Source organism: Numenius arquata, chromosome 23 (genome assembly GCF_964106895.1).
Source record: "Numenius arquata chromosome 23, bNumArq3.hap1.1, whole genome shotgun sequence".
Taxonomy (NCBI): domain Eukaryota; kingdom Metazoa; phylum Chordata; class Aves; order Charadriiformes; family Scolopacidae; genus Numenius; species Numenius arquata.
In genome coordinates this window covers 5,652,816-5,680,031 of record NC_133598.1, presented here as the reverse complement: position 1 = coordinate 5,680,031, position 27,216 = coordinate 5,652,816, and the positions used below count along the sequence as shown (strand labels likewise).

The 27,216-nt window shown below is 49.1% G+C and overlaps 2 protein-coding genes across 3 annotated transcripts; both read right to left on the bottom strand.

Moving 5' to 3' along the window:
* Positions 1–208: 208 nt before the first annotated feature.
* Positions 209–3,336, bottom strand: HOXB2 (homeobox B2). Its single transcript, XM_074162907.1, has 2 exons — positions 2,657–3,336; positions 209–1,410 (listed from the first exon to the last, which is right to left on the bottom strand). Exons 1-2 carry the CDS (start codon positions 3,048–3,050, stop codon positions 779–781), a joined length of 1,026 nt encoding a protein of 341 aa, XP_074019008.1. The 5' UTR covers positions 3,051–3,336; the 3' UTR covers positions 209–778.
* A 5,039-nt stretch (positions 3,337–8,375) lies between these two features.
* On the bottom strand, positions 8,376–10,657 carry HOXB3 (homeobox B3). Of its 2 annotated transcripts, none has more exons than XM_074162839.1 (2): positions 10,222–10,657; positions 8,376–9,142 (listed from the first exon to the last, which is right to left on the bottom strand). In XM_074162839.1, the coding sequence occupies exons 1-2, from the start codon at positions 10,655–10,657 to the stop codon at positions 8,376–8,378; spliced, it is 1,203 nt and encodes a 400-aa protein (XP_074018940.1). The 2 variants fall into 2 exon arrangements, with proteins under 2 accessions (XP_074018940.1, XP_074018941.1); XM_074162840.1 differs by having other exon boundaries at positions 8,376–9,139.
* Positions 10,658–27,216: the final 16,559 nt, after the last annotated feature.

Sequence of the window (27,216 nt, the reverse complement as noted above, 5' to 3'; positions counted from 1 at the left end):
CAAAACCCAATACAGCAAATATTTCCGACTCCCGAAGCCTCTTGAAGTGTTCGTTGGGAGCGATTTCTTTTGTCTCCTCTCCCAACGCACACGAGGAGATTATTAGGACATCGCTACTGCGAAGCAGGGAAGGGGGAGGCGAATGATTTAGGCAAAAAAAAAAAGGCACATTTTCCAATGAAATCTGTAGCAACACACGTTTCTTGGTTTTATAAAGACATTTATTTACTCTATGAAAATAATGTACAATAAATAATTTGCCATTTACTATTAAAGGATTTGAATAAATAGGCTACATCTAAAACTTAAAAAAGAGGAAGGAAAATTCCTCTGGTTTTATTTTATTTTATTAAGAAATCTAAAAGTCTCGTTCTGATTCCTGAGAAAGTCGCTTGAAGGATTTACAAATGTTTTCTCCTGGGGACTGACATCTCTGATGTGCGTGAGAACTATCGGGTGCTTTCTTTAAAATAAATAAGGAGGGGGGGGGGGGGAAACCCTATACTTCAATACCTGCATTTAGCAAAACTCGGGCTGTTCTTTCGTGTGAGCCTTCTCGAATAAATATCGGGAGGGTGATTCGGGTCCCACAGTGCGAGGAGCTTTAAAATAAAGGGTTTGGGGGGCGTGACGGGGTGATTGAATGAGAAATGGCTTGGGTTTATTTTTGGGGGTGCTCTCTCCCCGTCTTCTGTAAGGAGGGAGGGGGGGGAGGGAGCTGGCAGTGGCTCTGGACGGGGCAGAAACGGCGAGGCCGAGGGAGGGAGCCGGGGGGCGGCTATTGGAAATTTAAATGTTGCAAATCTATCGTACAAAGTGCGCTCGTAAAAAAGTCCAGGTCTTCCTCGGAGAAGTGGACGGGGCTCTCCAGGGAGCCCTGGAGACCGGGGGAAAGCCCCTCCGAGAGCTGCAGGCAGGACTCTGCCGAGAAGATGCTCAGCTCTGGCAACAAAGGCGAGTCCTGGCTCTCGGGGTAGGCACGGTCCAAGGGGGCGGCGGCGGCGCCGAGCTCCCCCCCGGCCCCGGGCGCCGCGAACCGGGGACTCCCGGGCTCTTCGCTCCCCGGCTTCTCCCTTTGGTAGGGCCCGCTGGGCTCCGGAGCCGGCCCGAAAGCCGGGCTCTCCTCAGCCTCCTCCGCCGGGTCGCTGCCCTCGTCCAGGTTGGGGTAGGCGAGATCCCCGTCGGGGTTTTCTTTGTACTGGGTTTGCCTCTTGTGCTTCATCCGGCGGTTCTGGAACCAGACCTTGACTTGCCGCTCGGTGAGGTCGAGGAGAGCCGCGATCTCCACCCGCCGGGGCCTGCAGAGGTATTTGTTGAAGTGAAATTCCTTCTCCAGCTCCAGCAGCTGCGTGTTGGTGTACGCGGTCCGGAGCCTCCTGGAGCCGCTGGTGTCTGCCAGCCCCTGGATGTCTTAAACATATAAAAAAAACCGCACGTTGCAAAGAGAGGGAGCGGGGGGCGAGCGGAGGGTCCGGACCCGTCCCTCCCCTGTTGCGGGCAGGGCAGAGCCGTGCCCCGCACTAACGAGCACGAGTGTGTGTGTAGGAGCCGCTACGGGAGAAAATAAATGTTTAATTAAACTCTTCCCACTGTGGAAGAGGCTTGGAAATCTCTCTCCTTGTCCAAAGGAGGAGAAAGGATTTTGCTTCCTGGCCTCTTCCTTTAGGGACGCTCCTTCTCTGCCACCTTGGCGAACAAGAGGAATTTTGACCCCTTCCTTCCTTCCTTTTTTTTTTTTTTTTTTTTAAATTATTATTATTTTTTCCTTTTGCCGGTAGTTCGGGGACGGACGCTGCGGGGCTTTGATTTCATTATTCCCGTATTATCCGGCCAACGAGCTCCGGTGTCCGCCCTTCTCCTGCCCGGCCTTTACCTGAACGGTGCCGTTAAAACACCGAAACGGTGAACTGTGCCTTAACCACTTTGTCCCGGGGGAAGGAGGGTCCCTGGCCAGGGCTGCTGAGCTCCCCGGCCAAGGGGCGCCGCGGGGGGAGACTATTGCTTTATCGGGGAGCTGGAGGGGGGGGGGGTGGGGAGGAATTTTGGGCTGTATTCATTTTATTTTGCCACGGGGAGCTGGCTCTCCCCACCGTGCTGGGCGCTGAGAGTTCTGCTCTCGCTCTTCCCACCTCCCCATCCTGCTGGGAGCAGCCCCCGCGTTATCCCCCCGTCTTTCTTTCCCGCCTCTGCTCTTCTTTCTGGTTTTTTGTGTTTTGTGCTTTTTTGGGTTGGTTTTTTTTTTCCCCTGTAGGCTGTAAAAAAAATTCAGGGCTGGAAGGGAAAGTCAAGCAAATGGAGCTGTGGTTCGGCTGCCAGGTCCCCCCGCTGGAGCTAATAAAAAGCCCGGCTCCCCCCCCCCCCCCCCCCCGGCCCCCTCTCCTTCTTCGCTTTCGCAAAAGTTACAGCAATTTGCTCTTTTATTTGCCGGGGGAGGAGGCAGGAGAACCCCCCCTTCCCTCGTCTGTGGACACTGCGGCGGTGTATTTTATTGCGTGACACGGTTTCGGGGGAGGTGCGGGGCAAAGTCTGTTAGGGAGGGAGGGGGGGTTGGGGTAGGGCTGCTCTGGGGTGGGGGAGGTAGGGGGGGAGGCATTGTTTATTATTCGGATCCTCTCCGATTTCGGCAAATATCCCCTCACCCCCTCATTATACGAACCTGCAGGAGATCCTGCGGCAGGGACCGGCACCGAGGAAGATGATGGGGGGGAAGAGGAGGAAGAAGAGGATGGAGCCTGGGTAGCTTTCTTGGAGGATTTCTTCTCCTTCATCCAGGGGAATTCCGCTGCCAAGGGGCCGGGCTGTGCCGGAGGCTGGGGCTGGAGCTGGAGCAGGCCATGAGATGCTCTTTTTTGGCTCCTCGGTCTTGCCTGGCTGCTGGAACAAGGATTCAGGCTGAGGACGGTTTGCTCAAAAGGAGGAGGAATTAATGTCGAGTCCTTGATTGATGAAGTTTGAAATGTCTCCAGGACAGCGGGAAGAGACGTCAGGCACTCTGCGAGCGAAGGCTGGCTATTTATAAACCCGATCTCCCTCTCAAATTCAAAATTCATGGCTTTTCCAGGGCCCAGGGTTTAAAAAGCGGGAGGGGGGAAGAGGGAAGGAGGAGGGGGAGAGGGAAAGAAATCTGAGGGCCTCAGTTTTTATGGCAGTGATGATGATGGTTCTCGGGCTTTTTATAATTGTTATATTGCTGATAATACAGGCGTATGGGGACCTTGCTCTATTAAACTCGAGACTGGGGCGAAATTGCAGCCAATTCCTGGTCACGTGGCCAGCCCTGGCCAATGGCAGGCGGGGCCTGGTGGCAAACAGAAAGCATTATTTTCTTTAATTGATTAAAAAAAAAAAAAAAAAAAAAAGAGGAGAGAGAAGATCCCCAGAAAAGCCCCCCCCTTCCTCCCCCCAAATCCCCTCCGCCGCCATCCCTCCTCGGCCGCCCTCGGGCTGTCGGGGGGCTCTGCCGGGGCCGGGGGCTGCGGGGAGGGAGCTGCTGCCTGCTCCTGCCTGCTCCTGCCTTCCCTGCCTTCCCTGCCTTCCCTGCCTGCTGCTGCCTGTGCGCACCGTGCGGCTCCAGACGCCCTCGCCGAGCTCCCGGGAGTTCGTACCCCCGAGGAGGGAGGAAACCAGGCGTGGGAAAAGGGCCTTTGCCCCCCCGTCCCGAGGTGCCCGCCGGCAGCCAGGGAAATGAAGCCTAAACCGCGGGCGAGCTGGGATCTCGGCTCTGGCAACCGAGGCCGGGAGTGCCTGGGTGTATTTGCATATCATATATACATATATATATATATATATGTAGCAGAGCTTGGGAAGTTCAAGTCAGAAGGGTTTGTTCCGGCGGTTTGTGCCTGAGTCTGGGTAGGAGCACTTAGAAACTCAAGTGAGCTTTCAAGCCAAGTGCAGTTAAATCGGCCTGATTTACCCGGTTAAATTACTTTTAAAGAAACAGAGTAATCTTTCTGTTTCTAAAGCCAGATTTAAAGGACCCTTTGCGCTTTTCTTAAAGGCCGAACGTGTTTTAAGGTCACGGGTATCTTTGAAATCACGTTTCTTCCTTCCCATCTTTTTTTTCCCATCTTTCCCCCTACCGCCAATAAACAGCGCCACTTCCAGAGTTTACAAAATAAATAAATAAAATGAAAAAGTCATTTCCCAGGAAGATTTTTTTTTTTTCCTTTTAAAGTGTCCGGGTCCACACAAACCAAAAAGAAGAGAGAAACGATCAATCTTTTTTCTCGAAAGACTTCTGACAGCTCGGCCTAACTCACTCAGCAAAGAAATCTGGCTTTTGCTCAAGGGTTACTTAAACCAAGAAAGATTCGAAAAGTTTAATCCAAGGCCCTGAATTCGGGAAGACGAGAAAGCAAAAATTTCGGGGGGAGGGAAAAAATAAAATGTAAGCTTTCTGCTGCAGAATGGAAATGTGGCTGGTTTGTAGTTTGTTTGTTCAAGCTCCATTTCTCCCATTTTGGAGCCGAGAGGGACGGGCAGGGCTGCATTCACGCAGGGAGAAGCCTAGAAACTTTTGTCAGTTCAAGCATCTGTGTGGGTGGTAAGGGTTTCTGAGGAACACATAATAAATCTAAAGCCGAAGCCGAGGCCGAAGAGCAGTTTAGCAAAGGGGAGGGGGGAAGAAAATAAAAAAGCTTTTACCAAACGCAGCTTGATTGAAGGCAGAATTTCCCTAAATATTTCCTATCTGTGAACGCGCTTATGGAAATGAACATAAATCTACTCCATCTCGGCAGATCAGGAGTGATGTGAAAATGAATAGTCGGGTTTTCTGATCATTTCTTGCTTGTTTGGATTAAAGTGACATTTTGGGGGGGTCTCGGGCTTTGCCGTGAGGCTGCCGGTTCCTCCCTGCTCTTTGAGGGACGGGGCCGGTTCGCTGGGGAGCAGGGAGACAGCGAAAGAGTTTGGGGTGCGAAAGGAAACTCTTTCCAGCCCTTCCCAACTGGTCTCGCTGCTTTTGCTAACGCTGAAGTTACAAGTGGGGAAAAAAAAATATAGAAAGAAAGAAAAAGAAAAGAAGAAAAAAAGAGCCTCTTGGGGAAAGAGGGATTTTTCCCACGCACCAGGAGGAGGCACAAGAAAAAAAATATCTCCCTGCTCCAGGGGAAAGGCGTCACCTTATCCGAATAAATTCACAGGGTTGGTGAACGAGAGAGAAATGCAATAATTGTAGGACAAACCCGGGCCTGCTTCTTTAGTGCAAATTAAACGGTGGATGTGAAGAGCTGCAGGAGAGGGAGCCCGTCGCGAAACCGAGAGGTGTCACGCTCCCACCCTCGGAATTGCCTTCTTTTTTTTCCTTTTTTTTTTTTTTTTCCGATTTTAACCAGTTCCTGGGAATCCTTGACACAAACCCCAGCAACATGGCGACCGGGATGCGAGACTGGGAAAATTATATTCAAGGAGGAGAAGGAGCGGGGGGGGGGGGGGGGGAGAAGCCAACGACAAACCCAAGCCCAGCCCAAGCTCTTGTTCTTTGAGCCGATCCCCATCAGAGCCTGCACGCTTTTATGCTTTTAAATTACAGTATCCCCGAATGGTAAATTGCTCTCTGCATGGACGGGCATCACCCGGCCCCCGGTCCTGGGGAGAAAAACAAGCCCTGTCTCTCTCTTATACCGTTATTTATTATTGCGCGAAGGTTATAATTATTAACCTGGGACTTCATTTATTAAGAGAGATCAGAGATAGAAAGAAGCGCGGGATCATTTCTCATGTAAAGCTTTCTCCGCTCCACCTTTTTATACGTGTGGGTTTATCCAGGCACCTATGGATGTCCCTGGCTGTGCACACCTGTGTGTGTAAAACACGGATACACACACACACTCCTTATTTCTACAGCCCAGCTCTTTTTTTTTTTTTTTATTTTTCGGTACCTTTTACAGCCTTTTTACCCTTTTCTCCCGGCAACAATCAAAATCCCCCTCTTTTTTTTCCTCCGGGGGGGACCTTCCCCTCTTCACCAGCCACAGAAATGGAGCATTTGGAGCCTGACAAGCGGTTCACCCCCTTTCCAGAGCCATAAAACTTTTATTGGCCCTCGCTGCTTTAATATAAGTTTTCTTAGGGCTTTAGAGCATAAAAAGGAAATTATTCACGGTATTATCCCATCTGCTTTTGCTGCTGGCAAAGGGTAATTCTCCCTTTCGCTCCCACTGATAATGTAACCTTTGTCGGCGGCTTTTTCTCCCTTTTAATGACGATTTTAAATATGTGTGCCGGTCTGAGAGGGGTGTCGGGGTGTGTGGGTTTGTGTGCATGTGTGTGCACACGTATGTGTGTGTACGCGTGTGCGTGTGTGCACCACATGTGCGTGTATTTAAATAATAATTAATTATAATAAGTAATTTCATTTCTTTTCACTTTTAAAGACCCCGCATGGAAACTATGGGGCTTTCTTTTTTTTTTTTTTTTTCTTTTTTTTTTTTTATGGTTAATCCTTTTCCTTTGTTTTCATTCGCGGCCCAATGGCAGCCCGGCCCCGGCGCCACGTGATCCCCCTTTGTGGCCGCGGGCGCGGGCCGGGCCGCGCAAAGCCGCGGAGGGGGCGGCGGGGCCGGGCCGGTCTCCCTGGACCCGAATCCCCGGGGTTTCACCCCAGAAGGGTTCGCAGACGTGAACCCCGCTATGTGAACTCCGGAACATTTCACGTGGTCCCTTCCCTGCGTTTTCTTCGCTATTTTTACAAACACGTTCTTTCTTTTTGCCTTTAAATCCGACTGATAGGACAAGGTAAAATTGATAACAGAAAGTTTATTCAAGAATTGTTCAACAGACAACCCTTAAGCAAGGAAATAAAATAACTACTATAAGAACAAAGAAAGCTCTCCAAAGAGGAGGGGTGAGGTGGGAGGGAGGGATTAGCTATAGTTCTTCTAATTCAGGACTATACAATTACAGTCTGGTTCTGCTCTCATGCCTCCAGTAGAACTAATTACATTATTCATAAGTACGAAGGTAACATAAAACTACTGGTCTTTCTAAATTACAATAACTAAAATAAGCTTGTTGTACAATGACAAGGAAACACAATGTCCTTTATAACAAGTAAATACTAAAAAAGTACAATTTGATTCTTTTTTTCCTCATATAAATACATAATATTGGGGATAAATAATACAAAAAAAGGAAAATATTTTAAACTGGCTATAACCAATAAATATATATGAATGTTCACCAGAACACACACCTATTGAAGGACGTCTCGACTGAGTTGGACGAATGCCCTTCAAAGTTGTTTTTATACCCATTATATGTAAACTCTAAGTGCAACAAAGATGTCCAGACAAGAAAGCATTAGCAAATACTAGAGATCCATTCACTTCTGCTTCGATTGGAGGACATTCCGTTTGTTCAAATATACCCTGTTTTCACGTAAGGTCAAGAGAAGAGGAGGAAAGAAGCGTAGGACTTCTAAGTCTTAAGATTGCTTTTCTCTTAATGAACCCTAAGAAAAAATACCCCCAAAACAAACAAACAAACAAAAAAAAACCACCCTGGTGTCATCAAATGGAGACCTCATGTCATCAGAGGCGAAGGTGGGAAAATATTCAGACCTGTCAACTCTTTCTTCCTCTCTTTGGAACCCTGTTATTGTTGGAGGTGGGGGTTTTAGGCATTTCAAAAACTTATTTCCCAAACCTTTTGCAATTCTTAGACCTCCCTTATTCTTTTTTTTTTTTTTTTTTAATTATTATTATTATTATTTTTGAGAGGGGAGGCAGGGGCCGGAGGGGAAGAGCGTGAATCCCGTGTGTTGGCAGGTATGTATATTTGCAGTTTATGTGGAGAGTGGTGGGAAGTTACTCAGCGAAAAAGGATGCCTTCTTCTGAAGGCTGGAAAGGAAAGCGCGAGGTTCCTCTTGAGAAGGAGTTGGAGAGGAGGGTAGTTTTCTTGCTCAAATCTCTTTTGATTGCATATGTATACACGTGTGCATGTTTCTGTAGATGCAGAGACACCAACTGTAAAGGCTTGGCTGGCCAACTGTTCTCCTTTCCAGTGTCCAAGAATTATCAGTGGTGATTGGTACTTGGTTTGGAAGGATGCTGCTGCTAAAAATCTGCTAGATTCCCACAAAATTACCCCAAACCCATTTCAGAAGCATTTGTGTTGAAACACAGGAGGTATATCTCTTCAGAGAGAGCACTGCTCTTGGCAGTAAATACTGAAATGGTTGGAAATTGTGCCTAATAAAGCCCAGAAATAGTAATAGCGAGCCCAAAAAACTGGTAGAAATTGCCCCGTCAAAGAAAGAAAGAAAACAGCTCAACACAAATGTTCCTGAAGCCGATCCTGCCCTCTTCCCCTCTCCCGTGCCCCGTGGCGAGGTCCCATCCGCTTCGCCTGAGCCTGTCCCTGCTCCCTATCACAGGTGGGTCAGCTTGGGCGCCTCTTGGATTCTGCCCTGAGAAGAAGCGTGGTGCGTGGAAAGGTCTGTGTAGGTGGGGTGGGTCTCGCATGGTCCGTGGTGCTGGCTCGGGGGCATCTGCGGAGGCCCGTTGTAGTCCATGTTGGCAGCCTGGTGGTGCGGCAGGTGATTGAGGCCGTAAAGGGACGGGCCAGAGGTGGGCATAGAATCCACATAGTTACCTCCAACATAGACGGGGCTTCCCTGCATACTGGGAGTCCCGTAGGCCACCCCATTCCCTTGTAAGACGTGGGGGTCGTACTCGGGGGCCGTGTTGGCGTATTTCTGTTGGGAGGGGCAGCCTTTGATGGGGTTTTGGTAGTTAGTTGACATGGCATAGGCATTTTGGTGGGGTTTATTGAAGGAAGGCGGCGAGGGGGCATCATAGTTACTGCTCATGGTGTGCAAGGCGTTCATAAATCCGGCGGAGGATTGCATGGGCTGGGGGGGGCTGCCGGTGGGGGAAGGCCCTCCAGAAGAAGACCCCATGCCTTTTGACTTCTGATCTTTCTTATACTTCATCCTCCTGTTCTGGAACCAGATCTTGATCTGCCTCTCGCTGAGGTTCAGCAGGTTGGCCATCTCCACACGGCGGGGCCTGCACAGGTAGCGGTTGAAGTGGAATTCCTTCTCCAGCTCCACCAGCTGAGCACTGGTGTAGGCTGTGCGGGCTCTCTTGGAGGCCGAGGAGCCTGGAGGGCTTTTCTCGCCGCTGCAGGTTTCTGCTGGCCGCGAAATGAAATAAAAGATAATTACTTACATGCAGAAATTGAATGCATCGTTTCTTAATAAATCCTGGAACAGGCACAAGAGTTCGACCCCCCCTTCCCTCACCCCTTCGCATTAGCCTGCACTCCATAATCATGTCATTTATTAAGAGTTCTGTTCTCCAAAGCTGCCCCTGGTTTATGAAAATTTGATCATGTCATGTAAAAAAGGATTCCAGGGCCATTTATTTAGGAGTCGATTATTTCCAACAGATAATTTTGAGAAAATAATATTTGGCAGGGGGGCAGTCACTGCAAAGCCAATTAGTACCAACACGGGTCAGTGTTGGGAGGTATTTTTTTTGCTGAGGTATGAATGCACGCACACACACACATGTGCATCTTGTGTGTGTCTTGTATTTGTGTAACACAAGCATTTACATTGTTAAACACCAAATTGCACTTGTACCTACCTTTTGGGGACATAAACATGCATATAACAGGTAAATGGTATTAACGTAGAGCGAAGTGTCTGCTGCAAATTTTATACGAATGTATTTGTCAGAACAGCGATATTCCCACACTGATTTTTTTTTTACTGGATTGCATTAGAGATGTGTGTATGTGTGCAGGAATATCCATGCGTTTATGCGTATGCTATCTATATGCACACACACACTCGGAGAGCACTACGTTTACTGCTGTGTCTGGAGGCAGGGAGGTGGGAAGAGAACAAACACTCTGCTTTAGCATCGTTAGGTTGAGCAGTGGGTGTACGTTTTCCTGTATCTGTATCCACGCAGCCAGACATCGGCTGTGTACAACCGCCTAGTTGTATTTCCCTGTGGTGCTTTGGATATGTTTAAAATAAACCAAGTGTGCGCAGTCGGTGCTGCAGGATGGGCCAAGGCTCGCTCAACCTGGCCCGGGCCATGCGGCTGGCAGTCTTGGGATCATGCCCAGCACCGGGCTCCTTGCTGGATCCTCACTGCATCCTCTCCCCATCTCCCCTCCCTCCAAACAAGACCATTCCGGCCAGTGGCTTCATCACCTCGCTGTTTAGGAAAGCGGAGGGTTACGAAAGCAGGACAGTGTACCTGTGCTAGGGGAGCTGTTTTTCTGTTTGGAGTTTTGCCTCGATTCTTTCATCCAGGGGAAAATCTGCTTGGTGAGACTGGCGTTTGCACTGAGGTTGGCTTTGCTGGGGGCAGTTTTAGTGCTCCCCGACTGGTTATTGCTGTTGCTACTGGTGCTGTTGGTGGCGGGGTTTGGGGGCGGCGAGACGGGGGGAGGCGGATGGTGCTCCTGGGGCAAACTTGGCCGCATGCAGCTCCCGTTCAGGTCTTTACTTTTTGCGTGCGGGGTTGTGTTGCCAAGAGACTGGAGGGAGCAGGCGGACCTCTGGTAGTCGTTCTCCACTTGAGAAGCTGGCTGGAAGGGCTGCTGGGGACCCTCGTAGCCGAACCCATTGGCGCTCCCGTAGGAGTAACCCCCAAAGAGCGTGGAGCTGTCGTAGTACGTTGTCTTCTGCATCTCTGGGACTCCCCAAAATGATTTTTCCGGCTACCAGGGTCTTGACACCCCTATGGCAGAACATTGGCACCCCAAGGCCACGTGACAGGCCGTTTCCAGCTGTCTATTGGAAGCTGACCTGAAAGGTTAGGAGAAAACACACAATAATAGTACCCGGCCTATGAATCCATCTTGGGGCCTGAAAGGCCCATGACATGAATAGGGTCCCGCAGAACAGGGCGAACAGATGCTTTGAGCAGATTTTGTCCTGTGCGCAGCCTAAGGAGGCTCAACAAATGTTACAGTGCAAAAGTGTTGAGCTGATTTTGGGGGTAGTTTTCCTGGTCGGTTGCACCTTTTTTTTTCCCTTAGAGGATAGCACCCAGGATGTATAACTACACCCACGCTCTGTAAGTACACGTGGTTTCATCCGTGTACATCTACTTACTTCTATATTTATCTACATACATATATGTACACACCCATGCATACATTTATGCGTGTAGACGTGTGTTGTGTGCACGTAGACACATCCATGTCCAGATAACACACGCATTAATGTAAATATAACAATACAGAATGGATAATTGCTAGCTACAAGCATGAAAGGAATGAAAGTCTTGCTTTCTTACCCCTGACCTATTCAAATCAGCTATTCACACACACAAGAACCAGCAAGACATTATATCATCAGAAATTAAAAGTCTGCTAAGTTTATTGTAGGGCCCCTGTCCGCTATATTTGCTTTTAAACTGGGAACAGCAAATAGTCAATATGTTTTATCCAGGTAACGATGTCCTGACACAGTTGGCCTGATTTGCTGTTTACACAATGTCTTTGGAATTCAGTGCAAATATTTTAAGCAGATTTAAGCAGGGGCATGAATTCAAGAATGTGCTTCCTTTGGCCTGTTTGTTAGTCTCCCTCTCTCGGGTAGCACAGGTTGTATTTAGAAAACATACCCCTTCATTGCCTGCACTGCTTTGTACTCATCCCTTTTGAATCTGGAACTACCATTGGCAAGATGTGATTCCAAAACCAGTTTAATTGCTGTTGTTTTTTTTCCTTGGAAAACAAACGCGTCACCAGGCCATTTGCTCTTAACTTTCTACCCTTTGATTTTCCATCGTTCCTCCCTCCCTCAATCCAAGCTCAAAAAGTCTAAAAAGCCAATCCAAATCCTCAAATTAAAAAATGAAACCTTCCTTTTTTCTTTCTCTCTCTGGCCTTTTTAATTTTTTTTTTATATCTCTTTCTTTTCTTAAAACATAAACTTTCTCTACCATAAACACAGAGTAGAAATACCCTTAGAAATATGAAAACTATCTTGACCTGAAAACAATCTGATGTGCGAGGATCAATCAAGCAGCAAACATTTTTAAAAGGCAGTGACTTCTCTCTGCAGCTTAGAGTTTACGAGGAGCCACTGTGCATTTTGTTTTGAAATTGATATCCATTGTATATTTAATTGTATCTATTGTATATTTAATTTTATCTGGGCTCTTTCATTCTCCAAAATAAAATAAAATAAACTCTGTGGAGATAAAGTCTAATGCGATATTTCTAAGTACCGGGGTTTAACAGAAGCCACAGCTCGACAATAAATAACATCTTTTTTTCCCTTCCCTGACTGCTGTGTTCTTATGTCATGTCATGTGAAACCTCCGTACGCTCCTAACACAGCCTCAGCCAACGTGTCCACGAAGGGACTGCTTCGCTTTTTTTAACACTGATTAAATCCTTTATGCATTCCCAAATCTGTACGGTATCTTCCACGGAGATGTATTATTGTCTACAGAGAGGACGATATCCTTGCTGGGAGTTATTTTCATTTGGTTTCCTCGCCATGATAAATATGTCTTATTAAAAAGTAGACTCCACTCCCCGAGCCGAGAAGCTGTGAATTAATTAACAAACAGCAGCGCCTTTATTATGAATAGGTTTGCTGAAAATATCTACGAGGGCAGAGGTGGGAATTTCTCCAAGGCCTTCCTGTCTGGCATAGGTTTCTTTAAAAATAAAAAAAACAAACCACAAAACAAACCCAAACCAGAACCGGGCAGAGAGGCTCAGCTAAAGCAGCTAAAAATAACAGCGACGATTTTTTTTTTTTTTTTAAATGTCCATAAAATAAATTTACAATCCCCTTCGCCCAAAAGCTCGCTCGCTTCTGGCTTCCACAGAAGATTTGCTTTGTACCTCATCTCTCAGCGCCTCACAAATGCCGCTCATTTATCTTCGCCGAGGACGGCCGCAATCCTAATTATTTACTCCAAGGAATTGTTTAAAAAAAAAAAAAAAAAATCTCAGACAGAATAATAAATATTCGATTATCTCCTGTTCCAATTAAACCCGGGCAGGATCCGCGCTGGGTGTTTCATCACGCTCCAAGTTTCACTTTGCGAGCGGTAACATTTAAGCACAAACTCTTTGCCTGCAACTTTTGAGTGCGAGGATTTAGAGGCACTTTAAAAATAAATAAATAAAAATGAATAAAAATCGGGGAGATGTTGTGAGAGGGAAAGGGCTGCGGGGAGGAGGATGCTCGGGAAAAAAAAAAAAAAAAAAATCAGGCGGTCGGAGGAAAAAGATCAAAGAAATGTAAGGCAGAGGGATTCTCCTGCAAAGCCATCCCCTCCATGTTGGAAATCCTAAATTCACAACCTGACTGTGTTTATGAAGAAGAGCAGCGCCTTTCCCCTCCCCCCGCCCCCCTCCTAAGGTATATTTCCCAGAGCCAGCGAAACCAGGCATAGCCCCGCTTTTAATTTAAATTATTATTAATAATAAATATTCTAAACATGCCCTTAACAATAGGTCGGCTGCTCGGAAAGAGCTCAAATCCCAGCCACTGCCTTGCGGTGGATATTGCCTGGAAAATAAAGACACATTCCTAAAATTTCCCTCTTCCCTCCCCCACAACCGAGCTTCACCCCAACCAGAACTCCCCAGTTGTAAAGCTGGGGGGGGGGGGGGGGGGGGGGGGGGGAGAGAAAGGGCCCTGGATGAGGGCTGCAAAAGAGTCTCTGCGTGGAAGGAAGCTTAAAGCTTGTGAACTCTTCTTGAACCGAGATTGGAGTCATATGGTCATAAATCATTGGGACATATACTCCGCCATTCACAAAGTGATAGCCTATTTGAGTCCGGCTTACCTTAGTCTCTGACGAGCAAAGCACAGGCAGACATAATATATTTTCACATCCAGCATCCACGCAATCAATAAGCAAGGAATGACCCCCTTCCTTTAAAAACGTTAAAGGAACATACGAGAGAGAGAGAGGAAAAAAATCCAGCATATGCATGTATATATGTATAAAAAAAAAAAAAAAAAAAAAAGCCAAAACAGAGGGGGAGGGGGATCAGCCAGTGGAGCTTTCGGTTACGGCAGCTCAAATTGTCTCTCTGTCTCCGTTTGGGAAGAGGGGGAAAAAAAAAAAAAAAAAAAAATCAAGATGCTTTCCAGCTTCCAAGATGTGCGGAAAAGCTGAGGGCTTTGAATGGACAAACCCTGAGGTTCTAGTTGCCCTATGGACTGGTACGCGCTGCTCACTGATAACAATGGCCTCTGCTTTACCACAGCAAAGGGGAAGAAGGGAAAGGAGAAGGGAAAAAAAAAAAAGAAAGAAAGAAAAGCTGAACACAACACCCCCCCACCCCCCCCACCCCCTCTCTCTTTTAACTATGCAATGCTTGGCTGGGATTAAAATAATAACGAAAAGAATCCAGGCTACGGGAGGGTGGGCGAGGGGGGGGGAATAAAGCGGAGGGGATATTTAAAAATAAAGATTTGGTTTGGATTGCCGGGCAAAGCCAACGAGCCTCCCGAACAGCGTCACTAGTGAAAAATTATGCTAATTGCAGACGTGGTGGACAGAGGCCTAGGCAGAAAGATAGCAAAGCTTGCCTTTGATTCACGTGTTTAACAATTAGGTGTCAATTTATGCTAATAAACCGTTTCAACATAGTCATAGTCTCCCCCCCTCCCCTTCCGCGGCGGCAATCGCCGCTCTTTCAATAGCTGATGCTTCTCCTCCCCCGGCCCTGGGGCTGCCTCGGGCTCCTCGCAGAGCCCCCCCCAAAATGAAACCCACTTTTCTGGGGGCCTGGGGAGGGGGGGGAAGGGGAGCCCCCAGTCCCCCTGCTTGCGAGGTTGGAGGGGAAGGGCGGGGGGGGGGGACGACGACGACAACCTCTTGTGTTGGTGTAACTCCGCAGCCCCGCGTAACTTCGGCGTTAAGTTTGTGCGTCCCAATGCCTGGGGGGTTTCTCTTGCCCCTCGGCCTCCGCCGGGGAGTGGGTGCGGGGTCTGGGGGGGGAAGAGGAGGGTGTTTCAGGGCGCAAATCACCCCCGGGGGAGGCCAAGGCAGCGAGGTGTTGAATAATAAAGATGATTATTATTGCTATTATTAATAACGCCGTTCTTGCTATGCAAGACGCTGCCGCTGTCGCCACGGGAGATTTATGCCTTTCCCCGCTCCCACACGGCTGCCAAAGCAGAAACTCGCCAAGATGCGTTTTGGGGAAAGTCCGTGACGAGGAGGGGCTGGCGAGTGGGAGGAAGGCAGGGCAAGGAATTTAGGTGTCTGCACTTTTTTCTTTTTTTCTTTCTTTTTTTTTTTTCTTTTTTTTTTAAGTGCTACTTTTGTTTCACATGGCGATTATCTTCCCTCCTTTAATTCTGGCGCTCACTCCTTTGGGTTAAGTGCTGACGGGGGGGGAATTTACGTTTAGCAAAGCAAGAAAAAGAGGGACCACAAAGGCTCTTTGGACTTCGCTGGGAAGGTATGACCCGTCCGAGGCTCTGCATCGTCCTTTTTGTGTATGTGTGTGTGTGTGTATGTGTGCACCTTAAGGCTGATAACTCTGGAAGGAAAAAGAAGGGTGTCCAAGTCAACATTTGACTTTTGAGAGGACTTTCTTCGGGCTGGACAGCCAAGGTTTTATAGGTGACGGACAAAGTCTTATCCCAAGGATTACGGTGTTTCCAGCTATTGTTCTGGCTGCAGCATTCGGATCCCAGAAGTGAGGGTTTCGACCAGGGGACATCATCATTGCCTTTTTTTTTTTTTTTTTCCTTGTTTTTTTTTTTTCCCTCCCATCTGACTTTTTATGAACTGCTCCAACATAAATCTTCTGCTACAAGACAGTTCCTATTTTGGAACCCCGGCGTTGAAATTCCAGGGAGAGAAAGAAGAAACACAGTCGTGGACTACTCTTTTAAAGACTTCTCTGTAGGTGAAGTACTCTATAGCTTTCTCACTATGGATCTCCACTGACTTATTTGGAGATTTGGAGTATCTAGTCTACCAGAAGTACCTCGGATTCTGCAAGTAACTCCTCTGAAGTGCAAAATTTTGCTTTAAGCTTAACTGGCAACCGAAAAAAAAAAAAAAAAAACAAAAAACCAACCCTCTTAAGAAGGTCGTTGCACGTTTATAGGTTGAGCTCCTGTAAGCAGGGGGTTTTTTTTAGGCTCCCCGTGTATTGCCATCTTTGCTTTGGTTGCAGCTTATTTTTCTTTAAAATGTAACCCCCTCGCACTCGTCACGAAATCAGCAGCAAATGTTGCGATCTGACTGGGTTTCCCCTTCAAAGGGAGCACAGGAAATATCTTCCATTTAAAACACTCCCTCGAAGTTACGGCCATAAATCACGAAGTTTAAAGACAAGGCAGTAGCAAAATGAAAATACTCAGCTGAAATCCGGGGCAGCCGTGCTTATTCTGGGGTTGGGGGGGGGGGGGGGGGGGGAGGAGGGGGGAAGGAAAAAAAAAAGTCACGTTGGGTGACTTTAGAGAAGGAATGGCTTCCAAGCCTGACGCAGGGGGAAACACGGACACACACACACACACAGACAGGGGACCAGGTAGGATATTCGGCAAAACTCACCAATTCTCGGATGTCTGGTCCAGCAAACACGAGGCAGCGGTGGACTTTGAGAAAGGAGAAGAACTGGGGGGAAAAAAAAGAAGGGGGGGTGGGGGGGGGGAAGTATGAAACTTCGGTCAGAAAAGCGTGAACAAGGGAAATCATCACAGAGAGAAACGTTTGGGTGGAAATGGGGAGAAGAGAGGCTCTAATGAACAAAAGCCCCAGCATTTCCTCTGAGATTATCTCCCATCCGAGTAACCACAGCACGTCCAGGGATTGCCCCCCTCTCCATCCATTGATAACCCAAAATTCTCATCACCGGATTGATTTTTTTTTTTTTTTTTTGTAAACCTGATGCCATCCCACGTCCCCCCGGCGTTTCCTTCCACCTTTCCCCCGTGGAAACCCCCCGGCGAGGGAAACGCTTCTCCCGTTCTGGCGTTCGCCTTAGTGGTGGAAATGGGGTGGCGTGAACCGTGGGCGGTTTGTCCACGGCTGGTGGTGAACTCTGAAGGTAATTTAAGAAATATATATATATCAGGAAGGGTTTTTTGGTTACGTTCTGGTGGTAATTTCAGAGTTAAATGCGTTTAAGAGATTTGATACATATTTTTAATTAGCCCTGGGTTCAATGACAGAATAACAGTAGGGAAAACACCAGGCCCTTTTCCTGAAAGGCAGAAAAGCCTTAAGGATTCAGAGTCTGTTTTTAGGTGTTTCTCCAACGTGGTCGGAGGATCGCCACGAAGGGAAGGGGCGGGGGGGGGAGATGCTTTATAGTGTACGAGGACACCATTCACACCGCGGTGATTTGGTATCAGAATTAACGGTTTCGAGCCGTAAACATTTTTAAAGCCGCGTCGAGATTTATCACCGCAACTTTGGCACGAAGGACTCGGGAAGGGAGAAAGAAAGGGAGAAAGAAAAAGCAATCTCATTTAAAAATATTTTCGTTTTGGGAAACATTCAGTCGCTTTAATAATCCTGTTTCCGTTCTGTATGTTGATGTTATTAATCTCAAATAAAAATGTTCCCCTCACACCCTTACTCTGCTTGTGACAACATCCCCGAGTCCATAAATCACCCGCGGATGCTTCGTGACCTTCTCTAGTCGGCGGCCTATGGCTGTATTTTTTATTAGTATTATTATTACACGCGCGCACACTTTAATACACAGCTCTGGCAATATCCCACTTACATCACAGCCTTCCCCGGTTAACTGGGGCTTTTCAGCTCCCTCTGTAAAGTACACACAGAGATTTGGAAAGAGAAAAGGAAGGGGGGGGGGGGAGGAGAGAAATTTAAATTAAATAAATAAATAAATAAATAAAAAAGAAGAAGAAGAAAAGAAACCACCCTCTCTGGGCTGTGAGCTCAGCAAACGCAGGCTGGGTCTCGGCAAGTTCCTCCCACGCCGGGCCCGGGGAGGAAGGGGAGAAGCCCGAGAGAGAGAGAGAGGAGGTGGAGAAAAGAAGGGAAAAAATCGCGTTTATTCGGAGTGGGTGCGGGAGGGAGGAGGGGAAAAGAGAACCAAACAAACAACCGAAAAGAAGCTGGCACAAATAACGGCTCCAGCAAGGAGGGCGGGGGTGGTGGTGGGGGTGTTTGTTTTGCTTTGTTTTTAATTTATCCCCTCGCAGTACAGGCAGAAGAGGGATGGAGCGAGGTTCCCCCCCTCCCGGTGTTCTTTGTTTTGATTTTTTTTCTTTCTTTTTTTTTTTTTTTCCTCTATTTGGTTCGCATTAATTTTTCTCTTGGGGGCGGTGCAGCCCCAGCCCGGGCCCTGCCCGTCCCGGTGGGCTCAGGCCTCCCGGGGCAGGGCGAGGAGCCGCGTAGCACCCACCGACTCCTCCCGCGGGGCTGCTCACCGTCCCGCGGCCCTTTTATTTTTTGTCTAAAGACGAGAAGTTTGGGTTTTCCCACTCCACAAACAGAGAGCCCGAGGGAGGGGAGAGCCCCGAGGAGGAGGGGAGAGTTATGGAGGGCCCAGGACCTCCTGAAACCCCAAACAGAAGCCAGCCCGGATAAGAAATCAAAATGAAACTGAGTGAGCGGTGGGTTTTGCCTTGACAGATTAGACCTTTTTCTCCCCCTGACCTTTGCTTAGAAGAGCAATAACTCACCAGGTTAATGATCAATCAGCGGAAATGCTTTTGGAATTGTCTCCCCCCCCCAAAAAAAAAACCAAACAAAAAATAAATAACAAACAAAAAAAAAACCCAAAAAACACCCCGGAAACCAAAACAACAACCGGGCGGGGACACAAGTTCCAGGCTCCTGCCGGGGTTGGCTCCCCCCCGACCCCCGAAGCATGGCTCTCCCATGGGTCCGCCCGTCCCCAATAGCCCCGGCGGGGGGGGGGGGGTGAGGTGCGGCGGGGCAAGGGGGTGTGCGGGGGGGTAGGGATGGGGGAGGTGCGTGGAGGTGAGAGGAGACGGCAGTTTGAGGTATCAACGTGCTACAAATAGCTATTTTGGCAGCAGCTCACCAGAGGCGGGCTGGGAATCACCATCCCCACTTCTCTTCTCTCTCCCACCCCCGCCTTCCAAATGCCAAAATAATAGCTTGAATTATGCGCTCACGTGACTGGGACACGTCAACCTTTTGCCCATTTTATACAGAATTGGTAAATGACCGGCTCCCCCCTCCAGTCCTACTAATTCCCCCATCAGCAAATTCCCAAAACTTCCCGGGCAGGCGGGCAGGCGATGCCCCTCTCTCCCTCCTGCCGCAGCTGGAGCTGCCCTGGCCTTTGGGACGTTCTGGGTTGGTTTTTCTTTTTTCTTTTTTCTTTTTTCTTTCTTTTAGTTCTCCTTTTTATCCTTTAACTTGGAAGCGCAAGAGACCAACAAACACTAACGAGGAAAGCGACTACAGCAGCCACCGCTCCCAAAGGGTCTGCGTCCAGCCAAACAGCAAAGAGGGAAAAATAACGATTTTGAGGGAAGAGGAAAAACGGAGAGGGGTTTCTCCGCCTCCCCTGTGGCGGGGCAGCGCCCAGAGGCCCTGGGGATGGGCTCCTCGCCCCCCGGAGGGGCGCCCGGGCTGCCGCCGCTGGCCCCGGCACTGAGAACGCGGCTCCTCTAAGCTCCCGTCCAGGCTCCTCGTTTCGTCCCATTTAACCCCCACCCTCCTCCTCCTCCTCCTTCTGAAAAAAAAAAAAAAAAAAAAAAAAAAGAGAGAGAGAGAGAAAATGAGGATTCAAAGCTTTTCTCCCACTACCCTTCCTTCGCCTCCCGGGAGGACCAGGCACCCACGCTACCGCCGTGGCCGTTTCTGTGAGAAAAGGAAGGAATTGGGTTATTTATTTTTTTTTCAGTGATACTCGCCTGAATCCGGGACCCGGCTGGTGGCACTGGAGAAGGAGCTGGGCATGGGGGAGAAGGGACCTGGGAGAAGAAATGAGTTCCATTTTACCCGCTTCCATCTGATAATTCATAAAGACTAACAATTTCTGAGGAAGAAATCTCAGGAGAGGGAGAAAGAAGTGGTGTCAAGGAGTTATATTTCTCTGGGTTTGGGGATGTTTACACTGAATATTTATCGCCTGCAGGGAACCGTGCGGACACACCACTGAGTCCTGGATCCTCCCCGCACAGTGCAGCTCCGCAAACACCCCAAACACAGGCACACGCCTGCCCTTTACCAAAATCCTCTATTTTTGTAAGGGCACTCCGTCGTTCATCCTCATCACCATATCAAAGGGCTCCAACCCATCCCGGGCTCTTAGTTAATTTTTAATTAGGCGGGAAAGTCTTTGGGAACGGTAACGTTTAACATAGCAGAAGACACGTAGATGGAAGCGGGCGTTTTAAATCCTATTTCTCTTTTTTTTTATTTTTTTTTTTTAACACGGATGCGAGCAAGGCGGAGCTGGCCCAGCCGGGACGCACCTCGCTGCGTGTTTTTGCCAGAGATATCCCATCCCTATCCCCACCAAATCCCTAGGCAGAGGGGATCACCCCCCTAAGGGAATAACCCGAAGAAACCCAACTGTTCGGTGCTCCTCCACCCCAAAAAAGCCTCATCTCGGGGCTCCCGGATTTACCCACCGCTGCGGTGCCGCAAAGAGGAGCCGAGCTCTCAGATCCCCCCCCCCTCCACACCCGGGATCAGATTCCCCACACTAGAAAAAAAAAGTGCTTTTTTTTTTTAAGGAAGAGTGGGAGAAATGAAAACTAGAAGGATAGAAAAATGCCCCCTCACCCCCCTAAAATCTCCTGTCCCAAAAGAGCAGAAGTGGGAGCACCACCGCCATATAGATCTATACGGTTAAATTTCAGAAAGTGTCCATTAATATCAATTTACTTCAATGAAAACTTTGGTTCTTCATGAAGTTGATGATTTATGATAAAATCAATTAAATTACGGCCACTTAGGGCCTGCGGTTTCTTCTCAGATTTCATTCTCCAACAGATCAAGCGCTGGGTAAAAAATTTCAAGTTTAGCTGGAGGCGAGTAAAGATAATTCTGGAGCTGAGGAAATTTAATGCAAAGCAATTTTCAGAAAAAAAAAAAAAAAAAAAAAAAAAAACAACCACCCCAAAACCAAACCAAAACAACCCAGACGCTTGTGTATCCGAGCTCCTGCTCTCTGCCAATCTACCAGTTCGCCTCGGGAAATATTAGACACCGAGTCAAAACTTTTCCAGCTTCCCAATGTATGAGGACATTTTTTAGAACTGGCAACTTGTCCCGGGGACTGAGTTATTTTCTCGCTCTAAAAGGAAAGGAACCGAAGGAGAACAGAGAGCACAAATATATATATATATATATATATATATATATTTAGAAAAAACTTTCCAAGTTTAATTCGATTTCTCGGAGTTTGTTTTTTTTTTTTTCCTCCAAACGATTTTCCTGTCTCGCTCTTAAAATACACATCAGGCGTTCACGGGGGAGGATGGAAGTGGGTGGGGGGGGATTATTATTTTTTTTTTGAGCCAGAAACGAATAGCACAAATCCATAGAAAATAACGCATCCGATATTCCCACGCGAAACCTCGCCCTCCCGGCCTTTTCCCTTTCAATCCCAGAAACTCCATTTGAGGGAAATGACCCATTTTCGAGGACGTCCCTTCCCTCAAACCCCCAAACAAACCTTGAACCTTTCGAAAAGCCTGATATTTTCAGGCGCGGGCTCCCCCCCAGTAGCCCCCGCTTTTATGCCGAATGTTGAAAAGTCTCGATCTTACCCATTTCGCTCAAACGCACCGGCCGGCTAAAAGGAAAAGCAGCTCAACTAACCAGATGTTTGTTAAGTCACATCTGGCCACTACACCCAGACCTGGGGAGGGAAAACCCCGCTATGGACATACACAGAGCATGGGAAATCTTCTTTTCTTTTCTTTTTTTCTTTTTTTTTTTTTTTTTTTTAAGCCCTCGTAATTAGGGTCTGCTTCAAGTAAACAAAAAAACTTTGTAGGGCCATAAATCACCCTCACATACATTCTCCAGTTTAACACCCCGCTTTTCCAATGGGCTTTTGTAGTTCCTTTTTCAAACAAGAGAGAGGTGCTAAACCTTTAACAAATGCGTCCCAGACAAACTTTGCGGGTAAACACGCACTTGGAAAGAAGCGCTTTGCGGCCCGGTCTCGGTTCTGGACCCTGCGAGATAATTTTGGCTCAAGCTTCAGCTTCCCCCGTCCTCCTCCCGAGGCATCACTCTTAATTTGTGACCAGGAGAAAGTCAGCTGCAGCTCACGGCGGAGAAGCCTGTCACAGCTTTCGGAGCAATTAATTACATCTCCCAGCGTCGGAGCTGAGAAGGTAGGAAAGGCAGAGCTGCAGCATTCTTTTCTTTTCCTTTTTTTTTTTTTTTTTTTAACTTCTTACCTGTGATACTGTCCGACCCAGGACTTCAAGAAGAAGGAGCGAAGGCGGATCGGGGGTGGTGTGAGTTCTCAACTGGAGCAGGCAAATTAAGGAGAAGAAACTACTTTATTGCACCCCGGTGGATCTTGCTGACAGCTTTCTCGGACGGTTTGGATTATTTTTTTTCCCCCAAAGCTGCTTTGATTTTTTTTTTCCTCTTTTTTTTTTTTTTCTTTTTTTTTTTTTTTTTTTGGACTCGCTCGGTTCAAACGGAACTGACTCGACGTGGAGAAAAATAGAAACTCTTCCAAACCAGCTGAAAGTATCGCAAGGATGAGGCCCCCTTTGCGGACAGATACCGAGCGGAGGGGGATGAGATGGGGGTGTCTGGAGGGGGGGGGGAGCTGCGCGCACGTTCTCCTTTAAAAAAAAAAAAAAAAAAAAAAAAGCCCCCAAAAACCTCCCCCACTCCCGAATCCTTGGTATCTATCTGGAAAGCTGTTTCTCTTTATAAAGACTTAAAATGTTGCAAGACGGTTATAATACTGAGTGACAAGGAGTGCTGGAGAGAAGGGAACCAAATGGATTCTGGTTTTTAGAGCCAGTAGGAATTGGCCAGCCTTCAATGTCAGGATTCGAAATTGATTCCATATGTCTCGTCCCGGGGAAAGAGTCAAAAACGAAGGAAAGAAAGAAAGAAGGAAAGAGAGAGAAAGAAAAGGGGGGGGGATATAAAAGTTATGCAAAGCCCATCGGGTTTCTTTCTTTCTCTTTCTTTCTTTCTTTCTTTCTTTCTTTCTTTCACCCTCCCACCCTTCCCAGTAGCCCCAGGTAAATACCCGGCCATTAAATCCTACCCTTTTTCAGGGAATATTTTGGACTCTCGGGGAGAGGGAGAGGTACCAGTAGCAACAAACCAGATCCTGGAGGTTATTTTTAGACTCGGCTTTGCTGGAGCTGACCTCAGCGCGGGGAGAGGAAATATGGATCTGGATGCCGGTGAAAGGGGGAAGCGTGCCATGGAGCGGCCTCGGCTCCCCAAAACCGGGGAGGGGGGGGAAGGAGGGGTGGGTGTTGGTAACCCTCCCCCTCCAAACCCCCCAAAAACCCACCCCATCCACCCCGAGCCGGGCAGAGGCGAGCGGCCGGAGCGCTGGAGCCGCAGGCAGGTGGTGGTGGGCTCTCAGGCTCCAGCGGTACCGGAGCCTCCGGGGCGGTGGGGAAGGAGCTCAGGGAGGGCGGGGGGGGGGGGGACGACGACGGCTGGTCCCTCTCCCCATGTCCCCATCTTCCCCCCCCCCCCCCCCCCCCCAGCCCCAGAGGCTGTGGATTGCCGTTCCCTATTGATTTCACCGGGACATGCTCGGAGAGAATTTGACCCGAAGATTTTCAGGCTTCTCTCCTGACCTCTCGATACCGCTGCCAATAAAGCACTGGCATTGAGTCGGACATCAAAAGGGGGTGAAACAGCAACGAGTGGGGATTTCTCCGTAACCCCTCCCCTCATATCTACGCTAAAAAAAAAATAAAAACAAAAAAAAAAGGAGTCAAATCTCCACCATCGCCTCTGATTTATAACCTTCCTTTTCAACTGGGATGGTTACGCGCAGGGAAGTGTTGAAATGAGGTTGTTGCCTTTTATTTCTTTCCTCTCCCCCCTCCTCTCCTTTCCCTCCTCCCCACCAAAAAAAAAAAAAAAAAAAAAAAAAAAAAGAGAAAGAGAAAACTTCAAAGAAAACCGTCACCGTTTCCAAACTTTTGCCTGTTTTAACTGAAAAGCGACGGAGCTCTTCCCTTTTGTCTGGTCTGCCTGTGACTCGTATTCGCCTCCCTTTTTCCCTTTTTAAATATGAAAATGAAGCAGCATAATTGGCGTCGGCTCCGGACCCTCCCCTGCGGCTCCCCGGGCCTGCGGCGGGGCGGATTTGGGGGTGATGCCGGGTTTGCTCCAGCCTGAGCCCCTTCTCTTGAGCGGCGGCAGTGACGCTTGGGGGGGCGGGAGGGGCAAACACTGCCTGGAACCCACTTCCAGGGAAAAACAACAACAAAAAAAAAAAGAAAAAAGAAAAAGGGGGGGCGAGGGGGAAGCTGCTGCCACGTCCTGCCCGCCCTGCCGCCTCTCCGCGCCTCTCCGCGCCTAAGCCACAGGTTTCCGCGTTACCCTCCTTTTATTGCTCCGCTCCCTGGCCTCCAAGCCTTGCAGCTCTCGCCCTCCGCGATGCTTTGATCTTAAATAACTCTCTCCTACCGCCTGCAATAAATTATGAATTAAGGTGCTGTTGACTCATATTTACAACGTTAATAGCTTCCTCTTTGGGAAAAAAAAAAAAAAAAAAAAAAAAAAAAAAAGATAGGGGATGGCTGGCCGAGAGGGGAAGGGAGGGCGATTTCTTTGGGGATGAGATGTGATAAACGCGGATTCGCAGCGCTGACAGACCAGGAACTTCTGAGGAGATGACAGGCAAGGAGAAAGGCTTATTGCACAGAAATTAATGAAATAGCACTTGCTCGAGCTACTCGAAATAGCTTATTATCTCCTCCCGCCTCTTGAACGTTATTTCTGCCATTTGTAACTCTAAGGTACGATAGCTGGTTTCTCGAAAAACTCGGTTTCAAGGAGTTAATAAAGAAATACAGCTTAAACGTGGTAAGGAGCTATTTGCTCGGTATTTTTAGCGGCTCTGGGAGAGCAGGGGAGCTGCTGAGCTGGGAGAGGCGGTGGTGAGCGGCGGCGGCGGGGATGCGCGGAGGATGCGCGGGAGATGCGCGGGACAGGGGCTTCTGCTCTAGACTTGCTTTCCCAAACTGTGGCCGAAACGAAGCCCTTTCCCTCGGGTCACGGCAGAGGGGAAAAACTCGCTTTTTGGGGGGGAGAATGGAGCTGACATGGCTGGGGGGAGCAGAGCCCTGAGTGTCTGGGGCAGAAACACGGACCGAGGCGGTGCTCGGGGGGTAACGGTGCCCCCCACCCCCCCGGCCCAGGTCCTGCACGGGGGGAAGTTTTGCATCACCCAAGTCCCTCTCTGCCCCGGCCCCCTCTCACAGCCCCCGGCCGGGGATGGAGCAGGAACGGGGAGCGCTCTGCCTTCCAGCGCCCGGCCCGGCTCCCAGCCCGGGTCTGGGGGTCCCCTCCCGATCCGGGTCCTACCCTGGGTCTGGGGTCCCCTCCAAAGTTTGAGGTCCTCCTCCCGAGTTTTGGGGTCCTATCCCTGTTATGGGGTGCTCTCCCGGGTCTGAGTCTCCTAATCCTGGTCTGGGGATCCTAATCGTGGTCTGGGTCTCCTAATGGGGGTGTGGAGCTCTTATCCAGACCCTGAGCTCCTATCCCGGCTCTGAGCCTCTTAATCGGGGTTTGGGGCCCTTATCCAGGGCCACATTTGGGGTCCGGAGCCCTACCCCTCCCGGGCCGGGAAGGGAGACCCCCCCCGGGATCGGGGCAGTGTCCCCAGCACGAAAGCTCGACCAGAGCGACCCTGCAGCCCTCGGCCACCCCATCTCCTCCTGACATCTGATTATTAAAGGGCGACACTCGCACAAAGGCGTCTGGACCGGGGATAAATAAAGCCCCGGTATTGATTTAAAGGGGGCTGCCGCCCAGGGCGGGGGCTGCGGGGTGGCTCCCCCGCACCGAGCCCGCAGCCGCCCCCCGCCAAGGGCCAATTTCTCACGCTTAACATCCCAGGCCGACAGGAAAAGCAACAATACAATAAAATAAAACAAAACACCACCGAATAAAATAAAAGGGGGGAGGGAGGGGTGCGGGGGGGATGGGAGAAGGGAGGGGGTCTGCATCCGTTTGAAGCCGACAACTTAAATTAATACGGGGCTTGACAGAGAATGATGCTCTATTTCTGGCTCAGTTACCGTCCCTGGATCTCCCTTAATATTTAATGAAAGTCGCTGAGTTGCTCTAATTTTGCTACATAAAGGTTTACACTAGCAGACAGAGTTAAATCTCCCCGCTCGGGCGGTGTGAGACTTGGCTGGCGAGCGGGGGGGAGGAAAGGGGGGAAAAGCGGTGAATTCTCATCCGAGAATCCGGTGCGAACATTTAATCTTTGCTCCTGTTGTCAGTTTTATTGACTCCTCGCATGTTGGAGCTTGTAAAATATTTAAAAACGCCATCTCCCACTTCCTCCTTCCCTTTCAACACTCCCGGTTAGGACCAATTTGGTCCAGTTTGGAGACGGGAGGGGAGGGCAGTGCCTGACGCCTGACCTCCCATCCTCCGCGGAGGATGCGCTCCCCGCGCTGACATTAAGGCAGGTAGCGGTGGCCCCCGTTTGGGACACACAGCTCGTCCCCAAAGTCTCAGCTTCCCTGCCCTGCCTCGGTGGCTGGGAAGAGATTTCCTTGTTATAGCTCAGCTATATTTTAGATAAAAATCACCAAAAAGGTAACGGCTGCCGGCCAGGTTCCGCCACTATTTAAACCGATTTTCAGTGCTATTTTTCCTGGGAACTCTGCTTTTCCCGAGGTAAATAACAGGCCCGGGCTCCTCAACAGAAAGACCGTTCCTTAGAGCACCTTCCCCAACTTCCATCAGGAGAACGTTTCCCTCTGTCTCTGCATCCATCACCTCCGCAGCCTGAGCCAGATCAGGGCGCTCAGAAAAACCACGCAAAGTCGTACTCCCGCTAGAAAAGCGCAACGAATCACCCGCAAAGGAGTTTATTCCCCTTTTCCGTTGTCGGCGGCGGTTATGGGGACGACCCGCCTCTGCTGGGGTCCCTCGGCAGCGCCCCAGTTCCCGCAGATCCCCATTGTTCTGGGTTTGATGGGAAAACTCCCCTTCCTGCCCGGGACCAGAGCGGTGCCTCTCTCAGAGGCACCTTCCAGCCCTCCTGCTGCGATCTGATTTTTGGGGGGTTTGGGGGGGTTTATTTTGCATTTT